The sequence below is a fragment of the Mytilus edulis genome, chromosome 3 (genome assembly GCF_963676685.1).
Source record: "Mytilus edulis chromosome 3, xbMytEdul2.2, whole genome shotgun sequence".
In the NCBI taxonomy this organism is placed as follows: domain Eukaryota; kingdom Metazoa; phylum Mollusca; class Bivalvia; order Mytilida; family Mytilidae; genus Mytilus; species Mytilus edulis.
In genome coordinates this window covers 78,355,197-78,377,524 of record NC_092346.1, presented here as the reverse complement: position 1 = coordinate 78,377,524, position 22,328 = coordinate 78,355,197, and the positions used below count along the sequence as shown (strand labels likewise).

At 31.4% G+C, this 22,328-nt stretch overlaps 3 protein-coding genes across 3 annotated transcripts in view; 1 reads left to right on the top strand and 2 right to left on the bottom strand.

Moving 5' to 3' along the window:
• LOC139517516 (transcription factor RFX4-like) overlaps window positions 1-4,653 on the bottom strand; it is a 21,563-nt gene extending 16,910 nt beyond the window's left edge. Inside the window, exon 1 of the mRNA XM_071308672.1 lies at window positions 4,575-4,653. The gene's annotated coding sequence lies outside the window, so the exon portion shown is untranslated. The remainder of the gene's footprint in view (window positions 1-4,574) is intronic.
• LOC139517536 (arylacetamide deacetylase-like) overlaps window positions 1-22,328 on the bottom strand; it is a 572,982-nt gene that overhangs the window by 472,120 nt on the left and 78,534 nt on the right. The window lies entirely within an intron of this gene.
• Window positions 4,643-22,328, top strand: LOC139517517 (protoporphyrinogen oxidase-like). Its single transcript, XM_071308675.1, has 11 exons — window positions 4,643-4,792; window positions 9,174-9,308; window positions 9,866-9,980; window positions 10,946-11,091; window positions 15,124-15,277; window positions 16,340-16,533; window positions 17,997-18,057; window positions 19,012-19,130; window positions 19,652-19,765; window positions 21,055-21,204; window positions 22,034-22,328. The coding sequence occupies exons 1-11, from the start codon at window positions 4,709-4,711 to the stop codon at window positions 22,259-22,261; spliced, it is 1,500 nt and encodes a 499-aa protein (XP_071164776.1). The 5' UTR covers window positions 4,643-4,708; the 3' UTR covers window positions 22,262-22,328.

Here is a 22,328-nt window from a genome sequence, read left to right as displayed (position 1 = left end):
TTTTATAAGTTCTAAAATTTTAACTTTTATTTTGTGGGTTGTGTTGGTGTTAGAAGAGTATGAATGGAACAATTGAGTTTTTCGAGAAAAAATTAATACATTTTGATTCACCGTTTACGTGACAGGAAACCAAACAGGAAACCAATCTTTATTTTCTTTATTTTGCACAATATAATTCAAAAGGCATAAATAAACACCATTACTGGTGTTACTTGCTTCATGTTAATATTTAAAATCTATTTTCAATGTTATATTAAAGTTTTTTTTAAACGTGACAGGAAACCATAAGAAACCGAAAGCATTTTTTTAGTTTTATTTTATTGCAAAATCTGCTTAAAATAATCTGAACAGTATACTTTTTCTTAAAATCCATCTTAAATGTAACAGTATTATAAAACTCCTAAATATGTGCTTGTTTTGAAAACAATTAGTACAATTTATTCAGAATTTTCCATATTTTCTTCATTGATACAGGATACCATAATCGTTGTATCTTGATGTTTTGGCCAAAAAAATATATTTATATTTGGTTTTGAAATTCCAGTTATTTAAAATTTATTCCAAATCATTGGCAATGTAAAATTCTTTAAATCCAGTAAAGAAAAAAACTTTTAACTTGGAATTAAAATCTTTAAAATAGGCACCATGTGATATTTGTGACCTGTACACCATCTACATGGTTTCCACATTTTAACCTACTTTAGTGGGCTAAAATCAATAAAGTACATCCTTTCAAGTCATGCCTGGTAAAAGTTTAGTTTTCCTTTGACAAATTTATTGCGTTTCTGAAAAGTAAAATTGAGAAAGGAAATGGTGAATATGTCAAAGCGACAACCACCCGACAATAGAGCAAACAACAGCCGAAGGCAACCAATGGGTCTTCAATGTAGCGAGAATTCCCGCACCCGTAGGTGTCCTTCAGCTGGCCCCTAAAATATGCATAATAGTACAGTGATAATGGACGTCATACTAAACTCCGAATTATACACAAGAAACTAAAATTTAAAATCATACAAGACTAACAAAGGCCAGAGGCTCCTGACTTGGGACAGGCGCAAAATTGCGGCGGGGTTAAACATGTTTATGAGATCTCAACCCTCCCCCTATACCTCTAGCCAATGTAAAAAAGTAAAAGAATAACAATACGCACATTAAAATTCAGTTCAAGAGAAGTCCGAGTCTGATGTCAAAAGATGTAACAAAAGAAAATAAATAAAATGACAATAATACATAAATAACAACAGACTACTAGCAGTTAACTGACATGCCAGCTCCAGACCTCAATCAAACTGATTGAAAGATTATGTCTTTATCATATGAATATCAGGTACAATCCCTCCCGTTAGGGGTTTAGTATCATACTATCATAAAATATATGAGAAGAACATAACCCGTGTCATGCCAACAACGTTTTTTTTTAGAAATAAATGTGTTTAGTTCCGATGCAAAGACCCTATCAGTGAATCAATGTTAAAGCAAAAATATGCAATCTTTAATGACCTGACAACAGTATCGTAACTATATCCCCTTTTAATAAGTCTATTTAAAGGTTTTGTTAGTTTCTGAGGAGAATACTGACATTTTTGTGCTTTATAAAGAATATTTGCCCACAGTGTTTGCAGAACATGAATAAAAAAAAATAATTAAAAATTGTGACAAAGTTACCAACTTTGTATATTCCTAGTGTAACGGTATATTAACATGCATTTTTCATTTAATTATCTTTATTCACCTAAAATATCCAGTAATATTTACTGCTGAAGCAAAATCAATCCAACGAACATCGGCACCATGATAAGAGACGTAATTTCGATTGAATTTTCCAAGGACCCTTTACATCGTTATTGGGAAACGTAGTGTGTTTAAACGTCGGTCAAATTTGAAATCGATTTTGTCAAGTCATTGGGCATTTATTTTCACACAAGATCGTATTTAACATTATGCACATAGGAATAATAATAGACCCCCGGCGCAATCTCTTTGAAAATTGTATTTTCCTTTTTTAAACAAGCCGAAACAAGTCTACAGATTTTGTTTGCTAACATCCCGTTGGAAACAAAAACAATGTTTAGAACTAGTATATCGTATGTCCGGCTGTAAGGGCGTGATCACATGTTAGTCACATGTTTCACGTATGACCGGAAATGATTAGAACTTAAGGACAAAAACAATTTTAATAAATAACTGGACTTCTGTTTCGTGTGAAATGTAACGCATAACGATAACGTCATTTTCTTACTTAGTTATTACGAAGATCAAAACAAGAATGTAAATCATCTCTGATTTACCTGTTTGAACATCTCGCGAGAGTTCATATTTGCATATTGTTTTTGAGAATTCTATTACAACAAAGCAGATTACATCATCTAAAATTTGCGTTACGAAATCGGACACAAAAATCACGCCACTGTTCTGCTACATAAATACTTATAGTTCTCGGCATTTTCTTCTCACTATTCTTATTGGTCGATGTTCTTTGTTATTTGAAAGCAAAAGTTACGAATTTGCCGGTGACGATTATCTATAAATCAGTCAGCGTTATGCTCTTCGGAAGCAAAAAGTAACGCGAGAAACGACACAAAAATACGGTTGTAGAATCTTTGAAATTCGTTTATTTCAATTTTTTTTCTAGGGAAGAGTAGCATACACTTGTATGTTAATAAAAATAATGGCATCTTTAGATGTAGTTACAACTTTTCTTACAGTAATTCAAATTTTATCTTTTTTCTATAGTTATAGGAAACGGAGCCCAATAGCAAATTATGGTCCATATATATTTGTCTCTGGTTGGATTGACTATGGCCGAAGCGTCTGTGGAAGAACTGGTGCCGTGGCCGAAATGGTTGTGTGGCTGAAACGTCTGTTGAAGAACTGGTGCCGTGGCCGAAACCGTCGAAAGGGCGAAACATCTCAAAAGTTTCCAGACCAGGGATGGGGTGGATTACTTTAAAATGTAATCGATTAAATTACAATTACTTTGCTAAAAATATTTAATCGATTACATTAGATTACTTTTCTTTAAAGTAATCATGATTACTTTAGATTACTTATGATTACATTGTATATTGCAATAACAAAGTTTTTTTTATAACTTTTTATCCTCACAAAAAAGCTAATTTTGGTGATTTTTGTAAAGCCTTAATTTATTCATCTTATTTAAAAGAATTAAGACAAGTACAGTGCAACATGTGTATTTGATAAAATAGCTATAGACAAGTGTCATTTCTTTATGTAAAAGACATAACTTGATTTTTTTTTCTACAAATTTTAACCAACTCCCCAATTAACAAAAAACTTGAACAAATAAGGAAAAATTAATTAAGTATAGTTTTATTGTCAGTTGGGACATAATTGACACATCCAGGAATGTTTTTACAGGTGTTAATCACTACTTCCTAATTTTTAACAAACAATAGGTGAGCTTGGGTATTAAAATTTTATTGTCTTTATAACAATATCAATAAAGTTAAAAGTGCTTGATTGTCATTATTTCTTTGAAATTTTTTAATTCTTAATCTAATTAATAGAATTATTGTCAGGTGAAAGCACAAAACAGCTTTGTAACTTGGAAAGTATATACATTTTTCTTTAAAATAAGAAACAGTTTAGAGTAATAAAAGATATTTTGTATTGATCAAACTTCTAACATCACCTATTGTTTACACTGCATATTGTTTGTAATATTATGTCATATGTATATACTGAACATGTACTTGTTTATACTGATGAGCCGTTAGACTAAAGTTAATAAAGAATAAAAATTAGAAAACACATATTATACACAAATTCATGGAAAACTAAAAAAAAATCAATAAATGAAATCTGGTTTTAACTTCCATTTTGAATTAAGTTGGCTCATTTATTCATGGTGACCACCAAAGTCAAATAGGAACTAAATGTTTTCTGCATTTGAGTTTCAATGTAGTTATGTAAAAATATTGGGTAAACTTTTATGAGATTGGAGTTAATATCAGAAGTTTTCAATCAAAGAAAATAAATGCTTTCAAGGCATATTCTTGTATCATAAGAGCTCAATCTCACAAAGAAATATTGGCGAGGCAATTTTCTTTAGTAAACTGTTAACAAAATAAAACACTTGGTTATACAAACTTGTTATACAATTTATCACATTAAACAAGGTCCCATCATTGGGAATACTAGTTTCATGATTTTTCATTCAAGCTTTACATTTTCTTATTTTCATCTTGTATTATCAAAAATTATTTTCATATATATACAAGATTTGTAATCAGCAAGTAATCATATGAATGTAATCTTAAAGTAATCTAAAAGTAATCACAATTACACCTGTTTTTTGCCATGTAATCGATTACATTACGATTACATGTAATCAGAAATTGCATGATTACTGATTACATAGGATTACACTGCAAAATGTAATCGATTACAGCTGATTACGATTACTGATTACGATTACCCCATGTCTGTTCCAGACCCTCCCCCTTTTCTCCTTTCTGCTTCTACAAATAATTAGTCATAAATAGAATACCTGTTGTTTCAATTTTCATATAAATGGAAAATATACAATGTATCTGTATTTATATTACATGCACCATGTAGCAGCTGTATTTGAGATTGTTTTCACTCCAAGGAGACAGACCTTATCATATCTCCCGCCATACGTCAATAAACAGGAACATTGAAAGGGGAAATAACTCTAAATAAAAATCGACACATGTGAGGAGGAATGACAGCTGTAATTTTAGGTGGTGGTGTCAGTGGTTTAGCCTCGGCTTACTATCTGGTCAGAAACTCTAGTCCATTTAAAAGGGTTTGTACAGCTATAAAAATAACACAAGATGCTTTGAATGTGAAATCACGTATAAAAAAAATTGTCGTATCTGATGTTACTCAGGTCAGGAATAACACAGGAGGTTGAAATCCTATCAATGAGGGTCTATAAATATGTCAACTCGACTATCACAGTAGAGCTTCTCTCGTAGAGAGAAGCGAAGCTCTACTGTGATAGTCGAGTTGACATATTTATAGACCCTCATTGATAGGATTTCAACCTCCTGTGGGAATAACCACCAATTGGTGGATAATTATACCTCAATTGACGTATAATCCACCAATTGAGGTATATTGGTATAGACCAATTGGTGTATAATGTAAGTTTTTTGTAATTAAATGCTAGTGTGAGATAGGAGCATGATTTTGCAACTTTTTTGCAACCTATTTCATGACCCTTATTGAGTGCTCCGAAAGTTTCAGTTTTGTGACGTCAAAGCCTGCTGAATGTCTTGAGAATGCATGTGTACAACAATTCTTTTGTTGAAACATTTGTACTATTGACCATGATTGACTTTTGATAATGAAAGTCAAGTATTAACAAAGAGCTCCATTCACCTGTGGAGTTGTACTCATGATCACATGACTGCAGACAGTAATGATGTCCATTGACAGGTGATTACCGGTAAATTTGCCAATCAAGAATTGACCAGATAACAACAGAAGAAACTTCAAATACAATTATCCATTAGATGCAATATGTTATGTCACTATACTATACTAGGAATGTTTGACAAGTTTTCATACCATAATATGGTTTTAAGAAAACAATGCTCCATTTGGGTGGAATAATTTGTTTTGAAAAACAAAGAATTATACACCAATTGGTCTAGTATAGTAGTCTCAGGTCTATACCATTATATGTCAATTGGTGGATTATACGTCAATTGAGGTATAATCTACCAATTGGTGGTTATTCCTGACCTGTTACTGAGTCTCAGAATATGCCACACTAAGCCCCATGTAATTTCCTTTGAATTATTAAAAGTACGGCATTGCGGGTAGTGGCCTATGATGTAGATGATATTTGTTGACATCCTCCCAATAGACTTACTAGTAATTACTTATATAATTATCATAATTATATTTAAATTATTGGGTAACGTGTAGTCATCTGTTCTCAATAGTAATCAGTTCTTGATAGCAATGAGCGTGGTTGAAATAAAAGTTGTTAGCGAAATAGCACATGTTTTCTATTTGTCGATATTTCTAGGTCAGATTAAAAACTCGCTTCAAGCAAGCATTTATTTCAACATTTCAAGTTTTCAGACATTTTACGATAGTAAAAATAATATTTTCCGATTTTAACCTACTTTTCCTTATTCCCAAAACATCCCCAACTTTACATCCCCTTGTTTCATAAATAGCATATAAATAGCACGGTTTCAAATGTAAACAAAACTTAGCTTTAGAAGAAGGTCAAGTCCACATACGTAATGCACAATTGTAAGATGTGGTGTGATGTGGCTATGAAAAAAATTCTATGGAACGCAGTTTGGGCCATATCTTATGAACTATAAAATTTAATTCAATTCAATTATCGGAATAGAAATGCCCTTAAATATTGTTACTGTGACAGTAAAATATTAATAACAGCTGTGACAACATCTTATAACATATATCATGTATATGTATAAGAATTGGTTCAATAATTTAAAATCATCTAAAATTAATATCTTTGAGTGATAATTCCTATGATGTCGGTTAAAGATGCCTTACTTGATCGATAAGGCTAAAATTCATAAAAAAAATATGTTTTCTAGAGGCAAATGTCAAATGATACATGTAGTTAATTGATACTTTTTTTCAATTTGCGTAATTTTAAATCTTTTATTAATATCAAACGTGCTTACCATACTATATATATTCACAACTATCGAGAACTGATGATGTATTGCACACAATATCAAAATTGAGCACAATGACAGATGTTTTGATTTTTTCTTGATTTACTGTTCTTATCAACAAATATTTTATATGTGGTATCTGTCTCAAGTAATAATATGTCATGTATGTCGTGATGTGGAAGCAATAAAAAGCGTAATTTTAAAAGTAAATATCTGTATCAACTAAATATTCTCATCAGAGAAGCAAAGATCGAGTGAGCTTTGTTGAAATTTTCACTCATATGAGTTTTAAATATAAGCTCTGACTGGACTAAGTGTCAGAATAGTTAGAAATTGTGGCAGCCACCAACTGGCAGAAGCAGATGTAGAAAATTGTATTATTTGAAGATAAAAATTAAAAAATCCATTGTAATATGAATCAAAATTATTTTATTTATTTAATTTTGAAAAACTTAAGAACTGATGTTAATGGCTAGCTACCCTACTTCGGCCTTATTTGAATGGGTTAAAAAACATACAGAAATTTGATTGACAATTGCCAGCTACATATAAAAAAAGTAGTGGTTTGTTTGCTAATGTGACAACTCTCCACTACTCCAAATGATTTTGACGTCTTAAAAGGCTATTTTTTATTTTTTTCTGTGAGGCCTTCCTATGTCTCTTAAAAACATGGTTCTAACTTCAATGGGACAGGCATATAGATGTACATTGAACTTGTCAAAAAATGCGGTGGGGGTTAGGCCACACCAATTTAATTTCTTGTTCTACAGATTTTTGGACTTCAAAAATTGGGGCGAGCGAGCGATTTGAAAATTTTGATAAAAAAATATTTAATTTGCAAATATTTTAGGCAAAGCTTGAAAAATAAAGGCGAGCGATTATATTTTTTTTGTAAACATTAAACAGTAGGTTTTGACAATATTAAAACTTGATGTATCACTTGTACTTTCACATTTCTTTAATTTATGAAGTATTTTTTCCCTGTTCACCAAAAATTATTGAATAATTAAATCTGGTCTAGGTATGTGTGACTGACAATGAGACAATTCTCAACCCAAGTCATAATCAGGTTTTGAACAAACCCTTAACGTTGTAAATATCCCTTTTATGAGGGGTCAATATAAGTTATAATATATTTGTTTGTAAAAAAAAACTTTTTAATACAAAAGGGCTCATGTTTTCTCAAAGAACTATATATCTATCTGGTATTAAATGGTCAAAACATGTCCAAGAATTTTGTAATATTCCTGGACTTTAACCATATTAACACATTTACCATAAAAGTTTATTATTCCAAATAAGTGGACCCCTCTTTTAGAAAAATTGTTTAAAATATGGTGCATTTCTCTTCTTTTTGAGTACAAAATTCCAAGTTTTCAAAGGTTTTGTATAGCAGCACTATACAAATCCTTGGTATTTCTATTTTCTTTATTACAAAAGTAAAATGACTCCTTGTCTGAGGGAGGGTTGTTCCCAATGTGATAATAACAAACACAGGTCAAAGTACAGCCTTTTACACAGGGCTCTGATCCAGACCAAACAGCAAGCTATAAGGGACCCCAAAATTATTAGTGTACACAATTTGAACAGGAAAACCAACGATCTTATTTATATACATCGTATCCAAACGGAAAAATACCAATGAACCACATCAACAAACGATAACTGCTGAACAACAGGCCCCTGAATCAATCAGGACAGGTGCATAAACTTGCAGCGGCTATAGATAGTTTCGTTTCGCCAGCATACAATATAATTGCATTTGAAGGCAAATCCTTCAGAAGTTCTTTGTACTTTATTCTAACAACAAACATTTTTTTGATAAGAAATATAAGTAAGGGGGAAAGAAACTAATGTTTTGTTCTGTACAGGTATTTCCGCTGTTATATATTTATTACAGAGCACTCCCACTTTGGATACATTGGTTTCATGCTGAAACAAATATTCTCACAGATATTTTACACAGTGTGGTGGGGTGCTTATAGGTTTAAAATCGTTATATACAGGTTAGACTGTGATTTTAAAAACAAATGTTGATATCTTTTTATAATATTTACAAAAAAACGGTGGGGGAAATTGACATGATTACATTTCCGGATGTGGGAAGCGGGAATATAAAAAAAACAAAAAAAATTCTGTTTTGAAAAAAATAGGTGCAGGCGGGTCCGTCGAACAAGGAATTAAATTGGTGTGGCCTTAAACATGTTTAAAAGCACTCAACATTCCAATAACATGGCACAGTGATATTACAGCACAACATAAGAACAAACTGCAAACATGTTATTACAATATTATTAAAAAGATATATTGACTAATATCATGAAGATCCTTTACATAATGACATTAAAGGAAGCTAAAAGAATTAGGTTGTCACGTTACAGTTTTCCAACTATTATTGGGTGATCTCCCTTTGTTTAATTGGTTCACTCTATCATTCAAAATGGTGCAATAACAGAAATGGTATTACAATTTATTAAATGCTCTATATTCATGATATTATGATATTATTTTTAGATTATATTATTAGAGGCCAGTGATAGACTTGGGGGTTGGATACAGACATCCAGACTTGATAATGGTGCTATATTTGAGCATGGTCCAAGAAGTCTGCGTCCAGCAGGAAAAGGAGGAAAAAACACTTTGTCATTGGTTTGTATAGAAATCATTTGCTTTTTTTTCCATTGATATATTTGATTTTGTAAATTTGGCAATAAATGATATGATGTTTATGTATATTAAACTGTTCATACTATGAATTGTAAAGAAATAGCCAATGAATGAGAGAATCAACAGTTTTTTTAACTGTTCTTTATATTGACAGCTGCTTGAAGTTCTTCATCTGCTCATACATGTATCTTGCATCAAGAGTATGATGACTCCAAGGATATTTTTTAGCAATAAATGATCATAATTCTTCATGGAAATTTGTATAAAACAAAATAGTTACCTGAAAAAACATATGAATAAAGCATAAAGTATTTCCATTCATGACTGAATTTTTATAAATTATGTGAGTACCAGAAAAGTACCAAATAAATATTCCTCAGAATACAAAATTTACATTACTTAGCTTAGTGAAGCTTCAATCCATGAAACTTCAAATTTAAAAACCAGAACTTCTGACCATGAATAGAATCAGGTTGATATCATTCAGAATATCACTTTTGTAAAAGAAAAATAACCAACTGACCATTTCTGTTTACCAGGCAACAGAACTTGGATTATCTAATGACATCATTGCAGTTACTAGAAACCATCCATCAACGAAAAACAGATATATCTATATGAACAAAAAATTAAACAGACTTGCAATAGGGGGTGGTAAGTGGCTGAAATATATTTATATTTAATTGTAGTTGCATCCTTCATGTAGTTTCTGTACATGGGCGTAGTAGTTGCTTAAATCTGCTTCATTTGAACTCAGTTGGAAGGAAATTGGCAATCATAAGTTTTATTATTTAGTACTGCAGATAGCAACAAAAAACAACCATGCAGTCAAATATAGCTTTGGACAGGCACATACATGATATGTTTGTTAGTGTTCAACTATCAATCTAAATATAGCTTTGGACAGGCACATACATGATATGTTTGTTTGTGATCAACTCTCAATCTAAATGTAGCTTTGGACAGACACATACATGATATGTTTGTTAGTGTTCAACTCTTAATCTAAATATAGCTTTGGACAGGCACATACATGATATGTTTGTTAGTGTTCAACTCTCAATCTAAATATAGCTTTGGACAGGCACATATATGATATGTTTGTTAGTGTTCAACTCTCAATCTAAATATAGCTTTGGACAGGCACATACATGATATGTTTGTTAGTGTTCAACTCTCAATCTAAATATAGCTTTGGACAGGCACATATATGATATGTTTGTTAGTGTTCAACTCTCAATCTAAATATAGCTTTGGACAGGCACATATATGATATGTTTGTTAGGGTTCAACTCTCAATTTAAATATAGCTTTGGACAGGCACATACATGATAGATTTGTTAGTGTTCAACTCTCAATCTCAATTCAATGGCTAGAATATTAAACCTCATTGTATTTTATATAAGCATACCTGAGAGATTGAACAAAACTAAGTGGTTTCCTTTACTACAAATGATTGTAAAATTATCTCTTAGAGTTAACCACAACATTCTGTTTGTAGCTGTTATCACACACTAGATGTAAACCATTTATTCTTTTATTTACTTGCATCATTATATGGCTTCTGATTAGTTGAGATAATTTTCTGTTTTCAGCTAAATCAATCTTTTTCTCAACAGGTTTTAAGAATACATTCTACCCGCAGCCCCCCTTTTCCCAGTCTGTGTTCAGAATGGTTATAAATGAGTTACGAGCACCAGTACCTGACAATGATATAGAGGATGAATCTATTCACAGTTTCTTCTCCAGAAGAATAGGACAAGAGGTATTTTCTAAATAAGAAATAATTAGCATGCACATACACCTAATGTTTTTATTGGAATTACATTGTACAACATGGCTTTGTTCACAATGTGAAAGAAGAGTGTCATATATATTAGAACGTAAAGGACTAGGGGCTATAAGGGCCTTTTTGGCCCCACCCCCAAATTTCATTTAATTTGTCATGTTGTAAGTCTATACCATAGACCTTCTGAAAATAATCGAATTTTTGGTCTAGCTCGTTTATTCTGTTGCCTAGCAACCACTAAAATGGCGGGGTTAAATTCATCAAATATGATTATTATACAGCTTTAATATTTCTTTATTTGAAATTGAACCTGTTTAGCATGTAGTGAACTTTACACTTGTACACTATTTAAATATAACATAATTAATTGCACATTTTTGCCAAATTCACTGTTGTTTCTCCCTAGAAACATATCTGTTCCCATGGCAACCGCGATTTGTTTTCTATTTACAAGATTTAATTTTAAATATATTGAAACAGAAAGGCAATTTAAGATGTAAATTTTAAAAAGAAACGAACTCCAAGGTAAATATTAAGGGGGAAAGCAATATTGAAACAGGAACAAACAAAACAAAACACCGGGTATTGCTGATATATACAGATTGTGCATCTGATGCTGGGTTGGATCTCACTTATCAGCGACAAGAAGAATGATATAAAGGCAAGACACATTTAGCGCTAAGAAATCTTAATATTGATTATCTTAAATAAATAGATACAGACACATTCCAAAGTCAGTGTATTTCCATGGCAGTAGTTATGTTTCCGGAAGGGATTGGGGTTGAAGGGGGGCACTTCTATTTACACCTTTTTAAGCTTGAATAAGTGAAAAGTTAAGAAAACTATCAGATATATATGATATAACTTTTTTTCCTACGCAATTTATGAAAAGGTATATATTTTTAAAATGTAAAACTGGGTAAGGTGACAAAACAGCCCTATCAATTAAGAATTGAAGTACACCCCCTCCCCTTCTAGACTTATGTAAAGGATCGTTAGGGTTGACTTTTCGAAATTCATCTTATTTCTATTATCTATTTCAGTCGTCCAGACTTATAACCGTATCATTCTATAGAATTACAAAACTGGAACATGCTACTATATCAAATAAATCTGTATTCTTAGATTTTTTCTATATTCATTATATATATATATATATATATATATATATATATATATATATATATATATATATATATATATATATATATAAAACGTCTGTATAGTAGTCAACGATTTTCCCCACGAGGGCGCTGGATCGTTATATATATATAAGAAAAAGTTAAGTAAAGTCCGTATGCTGGTAACATATAAGAAAATTATTAAAAGATAAAAACGGTTTCAATGCATCACTTTTTTACTAGTACTTTCACTGCTTCCGCAGATCTTCAGGTAATGTGACTTGTTACAAGTCACATTACCTGAAGATCTGCGGAAGCAGTGAAAGTACTAGTAAAAAAGTGATGCATTGAAACCGTTTTTATCTTTTAATAATTTTCTTATATATATATATATATATATCATTTGTTTTTTGTAGTTTTTGTCAATGTGACTAGTTTACTTTTCGCCTTTACTAATCTTAGTGTCGTATGACTTAGTCTTTGATCATCATGACAATATTCATTATATATTCGTCAAAATTATTGAAAACAAGAATGTGTCTTTAGTACACGGATGCCCAAATTGCAAGACTAACAATGGCCAGGAAATCCTAGGTTAGGACAGGCCCAAAAAATCGGCATATTTAAACATGTTATTTTTGCTATCTCAAACCCCCTCTCCCTTTACCTCTAGGCAAAGTAGACATATCAAACACACAATACACATAGTAAAATTTACTTCAAAAAAAGTCTGAGTCAGATGTCAGATTCAACTACCTTGACCAAACACTTAAACCTGAAGCGAGACACAAGGACAATCGGATGAACAGACTGACATACGCACGGACGAACAGACTGACATACGCACGGACGAACAGACGCATAGACCAGAAAACATAATGCCCACAAATGGGGCTTAACAACAAAGCCGGGTCACATTTTAAAATGTACACTTCATTTTTTACGCATGATTATAAAACTATTCAAAACATAACCTTTAAAAAGGCAACAGACATGTAGTATGCTTACAGACTTCAGGCTCTTGTTTCTATGCATGGAAAGGTCAATTATCCATATATATAATCCCCAAGGGTGACTGGGGTATAGAAATATGGTCACTTGGTCTTCTCCCAACCGGCAGTAACACACTTGCCGAAGTGGGGCGTCCGTTTGGCTGTGCAGGATGTATCAAGTTCACAGTCACGTCCGGTCAGAAGGGGGACGTTAAATCCGATGCCTCGTGTAAAGAGAGGGCCACGCTCTTTGCGCGTTTAGAACCCTTGCAACAACTCTCTGAGGGGTCCGTAGGTGGCCTGTTGCAAGGCAAAATTTCTGTCCCTATCCAATATGCCCTCTTTTTCCGGTGGCAGTCCAAATTTCTCCGACCTTCATCCCAGATGACCTCTATTGTATCAACCTATCTATTGTATTTATTGTGAAATTGTTCTCGTACTGAATATGCATGAAATATTTGCCACTGGACGTTAAGCAACCAACAATCAATCAATCAATCCATATATATATATACATTTGCAAATTTACAGATCTTACATTACTGGGTTGATGTTTAGACGAGTTGTATATACATAATGTACATAGCCATGTATCACCATCACTGCTGGTGATACAATGGATAAATCTGTTGTAGAGTTGTCACAGGCTCAGGCGTACTTATATAATTATATATTTCTACATGTTTATACGGATATATGGATAGTCTACCTTATGCTGTTTCCATTTTTTACCATCAAATTTTTAAGATCTCTATGCACATTCCCCACAAAGACACATCCAATTGGAATATAGGTAGGATCATTTTCGAAATAAATCTCGTGTTTCTCGCCAATTATGGAAATTTAAGTAAAATACACCCCCCCCCTTTTTCGTTACATAAATCATGGATCTGACCCTAATACCAGAGAGAGAAGATTGCCCCATTCAAACAACAAATTTTGAATTTATAATTAGCAAAAACATCAGAAATGTACAGATTTTGTTATATTGAAGGTCTATCTAAAATTTCATAATAAAAAAAAATGTCCTCAAAGTTGTTATTGACTGCCTTACACATGAAGGTCATTGCTGTCAGATTTTTTTAAAGAAACTTAACTAGATATACTTAAGAAAATATATAATTAGGAATACACTTTACATTCATAAACAAAAAAAATAAGTTTCTATAGGCATAAGAATGTATAAACTAAACTTTGTCAGATGAAAAGGTCCCATTTGGACGGCAAATTTCAGCTTTTTATTGCTCCGCTTGGCTATAAAAAATATAAAATAAACTATCGCACCAACCTTGCACCAAAAAGATTTTTTATCCTAAGTTTGATATGTATGAACTTGTCAAAATGTTAAAATTTCTAATTGGTGCAAGCATGGTGCGGTGGTCAAAATTTAGAAAAACCATCAAATTTTCGGTATTTTTGCTTATTTTCCCAATAATGACGTCATTTACACCTACCATTGTGACGTCATTGAACCTTTTTTAGTTAAGTAAAAACATTTTTTTTAAATCATTTACTCATATTCTAATAATTTATGGAGAAAAATCTGCTCTGTTAGAAGTTTTATTATCTTGTAAATATGGGACCATTATACTTATATTCTTCTAGTAGTATGAGTTTGGTATAGTCCGAGTTTGTTATAGTCCGATTTTGGGTGGCCGAGTTTGGTATAGTCCGAGTTTGTTATAGTCCGATTTTATTATAGGCCGAGATATCATGGATTCTACGAGACATATATATATAATTTTTAGAAAAGGTCATCACACAAACATAAAAAATTTGAAGCATAAATGTTCAGATGTTAAGAAATGGTTTAAGACACTATTACCTTAACCTACACACTCAATACATTCTGCTGTGATATAAAACTGAATTACATTGTATACATAATCCTTTAGGTTGCAGATTATCTTCTTGATCCTGTGTTTCGTGGGATATTTGCTGGTGATATATCTAAACTAAGTGTCAAATCATGCCTGCCTATGGATGTTTTAAAGATTGAAAAAGAATACAAATCATTAATGAGAGGAGTAATCAGACGCAAAGACAAAGGTACTACAAGTATTTTGTATGCAAGAAATTTTAACATGTTTCAGCATCATAATTGTCAATATCTTTTTACCAAGCTTTATCATTTTATTAAAAGTCCGCTATCAATACCAAATTCATTTAATGACAAAAATATAAAGATTCAACTGATGACAACCACTATGTTAGTGGCAAACTTGGAAAAGGCAAACACAAATTTGTAGGGATTACAGGAGTAGGTCCAGTAAGGGCCGATTTTGGCCTCAACGTTCAGGTTTATCTAATGAAAGATTTTGGACTTTTTTGAAACACTTTAAGTGTCTACTTCAGTTGATTCAATTAGTTTATGTGAAAAATCTGAACTGATTTAGTCTTAACAGATGCTCAAATTAAAGCTTTAATATGAACAATCTATCAAATATGCCATAATATGTCACTTTTCAGATGTTTTTTTGTCAAAAATGAACTGACCGCATCCTTGTTCATTCTCAACCCTTTTATAAATTATGTTTTATCATCAATTACAGCTTACATTTAGATACTAAGAATGAACACAAATGCCACCACTTCTATTTCAGACAGAAATAAATTGTCTAAAATTAAGGAAAATGCTAAAATATTGAAGATTTCAGTAATTTAGCATGACTTAATGAAAACTGCTCTATTTTGGGGCCAAAAAGGGGTCTTACTGGGCCTACTCCTTTCCATTATTATTTGTGCTCTCATCATCCTTTTGAGCTGCATTAGTGGAACAATAATAGAAACATAAAGGACCTTATAATTAAAATTCAGTCCATTAAAGCACTTAATTTATATAAATACCCTTATGAATGACTACAAAAACACAAGTATTAACCAGAACAATAATAAACCATTTTAAATCTTTAATGGTTAAAAACTGATTTAAACAATGATAAAATGATGAGATTTCCATCAGGTTTGGATGAATCCTATTAGCCATATCTTATCTTGAACAACCTTAGTTATCCGTATGGTAGATTAAGTATGACATTATACTCTAATTTTAATAACTTATAGCTTATAGAGTAAGGGTAGATATTTAACTTATAAGTATATTTTTTGTAGATGATGATAATGAAGTATATGCAATGAATGATATAATGAGAGCAACAAAGGAAAGGTGGTCTACGTGGTCCTTTCAGAAAGGAATGCAACAGCTATCCGAAAGATTAGAAGATGTAATAATAAGACGAGGAAATGTAGAAATTAGAAAATCTACCCCTTGCAGAGGTTTAGAATTCGATGGTGATCAAGTCAAGGTAATGAATACCACTGAACAATTATTTGTAGAATATTCAGGGTATAAAATCAAAATGACGAGTGTCAAAGAAGTAGGTCCGATAAGGGCCGATTTTGGCCCCAAATTTCAGTTTCATCTAACGAGATATTTAGGACACTTTTTAAACACTTAAGTGTCTATTTCAATTGATTCGATTAGTTTATGTAAAAGATTTTAACTGATTCAGTCATTAAAAACGCTCCGATTGAAGCTTAAATATCAAAAATCTATCAAATATTCCAAAAAAACGTCACTTTTCAGATGGTTTTCGTCAAAAATGAAAGTGGCCGCATCCGTGTTCATCCTCAATCTTTATATATGTTATGTATTATCATAAAATACAACTTACATTTCAATATTATGAATGAACACGAATGTGGCCACTTTCATTTAAGACGGAAACCGTCTAAAATTTAACTAAAATGCTATAATTGTGAAGATTTCAGTAATTTAGCATGACTGTATGATGCTAGTACACGATATATGTACATTGTTTTGTCAAAAACAGCACATATTTATGTAACAGAAGCATTCTACTTTCCAAAAAATAGCTAAAAGATTACATTTTCACAATTTTGCAAAACTACTTAATTTTGGGGCCAAAAAGGGGTCTTACTGAACATATTCCTTTGCTCATCAGAAAATCTTCAATTGCCTTAAATGAAATTTATAAAATTTATTTTCATGTTTTTTTCTTAACAAAAAGGCTTTTTTTCTTAAACAAAAAGGCTTAAACAAAACTGAAAAGAAACTGGTTTAAGGTGGCTAGGGCGTCTTAATCAAAATCCAAAGAACTATTTAATAATTTGTCAAAAAAAATAAAGTTTTATCATGCTTTTTTCAAAATTATATAAAAAAAAGTACCGGTCACCAGACTTTTTTTCATGATACAGGTTGTGCAAAATTGTCAGATTTTGTATAGATTATGCATGGAAAATCCAATTTTGTGTGATAAAAAGAAAACTACACCATAGAATTTTAAGTTAAAATAGCTCTTTTAACATGCTTTCAGTTTCAGATAAGAAAAAGAAAAACGTAGGTCCCTTACTTTGTTTTCTTGCTACATATTAAAATTGGTTAATTCACAACACTTTCTGTAATAAATTACTTTATCTGATTTATCTCCGCTTATTTGGCAAAGTTGAAAAATTTTTAATCAAACACAAAGATGGTGTTTTGTTTTTTTAGAAATTATAGCCGTAAATATGATAAACTCATAACTTTATGTATTTACATTAAAAGTCTTGCAGTTGAAATACACACTACTCTCAAAATTTGCACATTTCATTAAAGACCAACTGTTATCAGCTACTTCAAAATCAAAGATGGAGGAAGACACCAGAGCTTCTTTAAATGCAATTTACTGCTTAAACTATATTTAAGAAACAGAATAGAAGAAGCTGTACAATTTTAAGAACTACATGTCTTTGTTATTTTAAACAGGTGATTACAGATACAGAATCCATAACAGCTGATCATGTTGTATCCTCCATATTTTCTCAAGGTAAATAAAGAAAGCAGTGCTTTGCATTTTTTTTGCAATTTTTCTTTTAAAATTGTAGGATTACTCAAAAAAGACTTTCCGAATACAAATTAAAAGTTACTTAGATGTCCTAGTTTGAATAGACCACTTTTGAGTTTGTCTGTCAGCTGAAAAAACTTGTCAATTATGCGCGTCTTTATGACCTCATTTACCAGAATGAGGGGATTGCCTGTATCCCTGCTCTATAGACGCGTTCATCAAGCGTCTTATTGATCGTCGTTGTGCAGGATAAACTAGAAATAATATTTGTTCCGTAGGTACTTAATCCCAATTCCCTAATGACAACAGTGCTGAAAGACAATTATGAGAATTCAGTTAGCCGAATAATTCGTGCAATATAGCTTAATAGTTTTCCAACCACTTGCTCAGCATTGGAACGGATGTGATGACGCCCCTAATTGCTTGAATAATGATCACTAAAACCAAAGTTTTTGACGGAAATGCATTGAACTCGAAAGTTGTCTATTATATTTATTTATGTTTTTGGGTACCAATTTTCCTCCAGTAAGGAAAAATTGTGTTTCTATGTACTTTTGACAACATGGTTTTGACAAAGTCTGCATACAAGCCTATAAACAATTTGTTCTTTGTTAAATACTTTATTTCATTGTTTACCTTTACCAATGAAATCCTAATAAATTGGTATCCATCAAATTATCATGATTATAATGAATCCACAGTACCTCACAGTACCTTACATATAAAATTACTAAAAAAAAATAATAGTATATAGTGCCATAAAATACAATACCAATCTCAGATGGCATGTTGGAGGTCATAATAATTTTGGATGGAAATACTTGATTTAGCTATTTGTCATCTTTTGTGTTATTTCTACAATTTAAATGTTATGAAAATGTTTATTTATTTTGTTTGTACAATTGAAATGTTATGAACATTATTATTTCTTTGTAGATCTTTCCAAATTACTAGGCAGTCCCCAAAAAGAACTAGCTAACTTGCTTAATCAGATAACAGCTGTTTCATGTATAGTTGTTAATGTAGAATATAAAGATTATATGTCTAATATAGAGGTACTAGTATTTCAGTATGACAATACCGATCTCAATGAAAACTATTTAAGGGAATCTCAATTATTTATTTATATAACTCAGCTGTTTTGTACATCAAAATATCTGAAGCTTTTTATTTAACAAATATGGTTAAAGAACTAATGGTCAGACAAAAATGGTCTGCAAAATAGGCCCAACTATAATTTGAAAGACAAAATGGATGATTAAAGACCTAGAGAATGCTTACAGTGGTTAATGGATCAATTTTGTCTTGATTATACTTCATTGCCTATTTTTTATCCATTTTTATTTTTATTAATGATGCACAAACAACAGAATAAGTGTTTCTAATTATTTCTGAAAAAAAGTGTTTTTTTTTCAACTTAAAGTATTCTTGTTTATTTTCAGTAACATGCCAAACTTTTACTTTTAAAAGTTCTATTAATAAGAAATGTACTTAATTAGTATGACCTCAGTTTATTTCACCACATAGCAGTCATCTAAATATTTCATAATTCTGTTTAAAAACTGTGATATTACAGGGCTTTGGACATTTACTACCATCTTCTGAGGATCCATGTGTTTTAGGTGTTATTTACGATTCTTCTACATTCAGACAACATGATGCTGAAAAATATGTATCTAGTAGATATACAGTAAGTACTCAGTTAATGATATATAAGGTCTAATTATAATTGTTTTCCATCAGTTAATGCAATGATAACAATCTTCATTCTTTTATATGGCTTGTGCATAACATTTAAGAATGAGGTAGTATACATGTGTAACATAATATGTATTTCTCATATTGAACATCTGCTTAAACCATACCAAAGAGTAAACAAGAATTGTATAAAATATTATGGATTGATTGATTGTTGGTGTTTTAACGATACTTGTAAGCGCCACATTTCAGCTGTTTTGTGGTGGCTGGCTTTAATTGGTTGAGGAAACCAGAGTGCCCAGAGAAAATCACTGACCTTCAACAGAAAAACTGACAATCCTAGTCAATTAAGATGGGAGACTAGTTCCAACTCACAACCTCAGTGTTGACTGGCTAGTGATTACAGTAGAAGAACTACTTTGACCACAGGGCCCCTATAAAACATCAAGATGTGGAATGATTGCTTATGAGACAACTCTCCACAAGAGATCAAATGACACAGAAATTAACAACTTTAGGTCACCAGCCTTCAACAATGAGTAAAACGCATACCGCATAGTCAGCTATTAAAGATCCCAAAATGACAAACGTAAAACAATTCAATAAAGAAAACTTATGGCCTGAATTATGTACAAAATAATGAGCAAAAAAACCAAAATGATATACTGCACTAAAGGATAACCACTGAATTACAGGTTGTCAATTTCTTGGATTAAATATCAATAATGCTCATAAAACAAGAATGTGTCCATAGTACACAGATGCCCCATTCACACTATCATTTTCCATGTTCATTGGACCTTGAAATTGGGGTCAAAACTTTAATTTGGAATTAAAATTAGAAAGATCATATCATAGGGAACATGTGTACTAACTTTCAAGTTGATATGACTTCCAACTTCATCAAAAACTACCTTGACCCAAAACTTTAACCAAAACTTCAACCTGAACTTTCCACTATCATTTTCTATCTTCAGTGGACCCTGAAATTGGGGTAAAAACTTTAATTTGGCATTAACATTAGAAAGATTATATCATGGGGAACAAGAGTACTAAGTTTTAAGTTGATTGGACTTCAACTTTATCAAAAACTACCTTGACCAAAAACCTTAACCTGAGGTGGGACAGACAGACGAACGGAAGGAAGCACATACGGATGCACAGACCAGAAAACATAATGCCCCTCTACTATCGTAGATGGGCCATACAAATCTTATGCATTTATTAAGAATTTGAAAATTATAATATTTATAGTTCCTTTAGATAAGTTTGTATTTGTAGATGATGTTAGGAGGTGCTTGGTATGATAAACTTGTTGACAGATTAGGTGACTTAAAGGAATCAACCATCCAGGATTACGCATGCAAAGTTTTAAGCGAACAATTAGATATAAAGACGGAGCCATCTAATGTGGTAGTGACCATACAAAAGGTATGATTTATCTCAGGAAATAGTATTCCTGTATAGATTTTGAGTTACAATAGTTTAAAGTTCAAAGTAGTTATTTTATTCACAGTACTGGTAAATGATTACGATATAGTGCTTGCTTTTGAAAATATGAACTTATATTAGGTATGTCAAAATACAAAGAAACAACATAAAAATGAAGATTTTAACTTTAAATATGTAATTACTCCAGATTACCTTCAAAGTTTTTTCAAGTTGAGAAAAAAGTTACTCTTCATGTACAAAGAAGCAATTTCATACCTGCCAGATAGATATTTAGAATTTTTCTTGTTCATCCATTTCTTGCCCTAGCAAATACAGGTTGGTAGACATACATAAGACAACCTAATTAAAATAAGTTTAAACACATACACCCTTTCTACACTGGTGTCATTTTATAATAGCAGAATACTTGGGTTCTTTTTATAAACTATAACTGCTTTATAATACATACTTTATACATAAACAGTATCAATTATGAACATTATAAGATGATAAGTGTGGCACATCTAGTGAAAATAAGTAGATGAAATCATTTTCTTAAAAAGTGTTCAATTGTTAAAAATTGAAAAATGACACAAGTGAAACAACCAATCAATTAAGACTGAAACAGTGATAGGGTACCGTTATTTTGTATTATTTATTTATGAAGATCTATTTATAGCTTGATATTTTATATAGACACATGCATATTGTTGAACTTTGTGATCACCTTTAGAATAGACGTTGGTTTTCTTTGTGTCATTTGGTCTTATATATTGTATACCCTAAATACTTTTAATTTAAATGTTTAATTTAATGATTTTATTTGTAGAACTGCATACCACAGTACTTTGTAGGACATAGTAAACTTGTGGAATCAATAGACAAATGTGTATCAGACAATGGTTTACCTTTAAGTCTTGTTGGAAGCTCTTATAAAGGAGTTAGCGTGAATGATTGTATTAATAATGCAAAACTGACATTGAAACAATTTGATCATGGAATTAAAAAAGTTGAATCTCCTGATGCAGAAAATATTGAAAAAAATAGCAATGTATAAAATTATGTTGTTTTTCTCTTTATATTTTTATTGTTTAGATATTTTAATAAAAAAATATATGAATGCT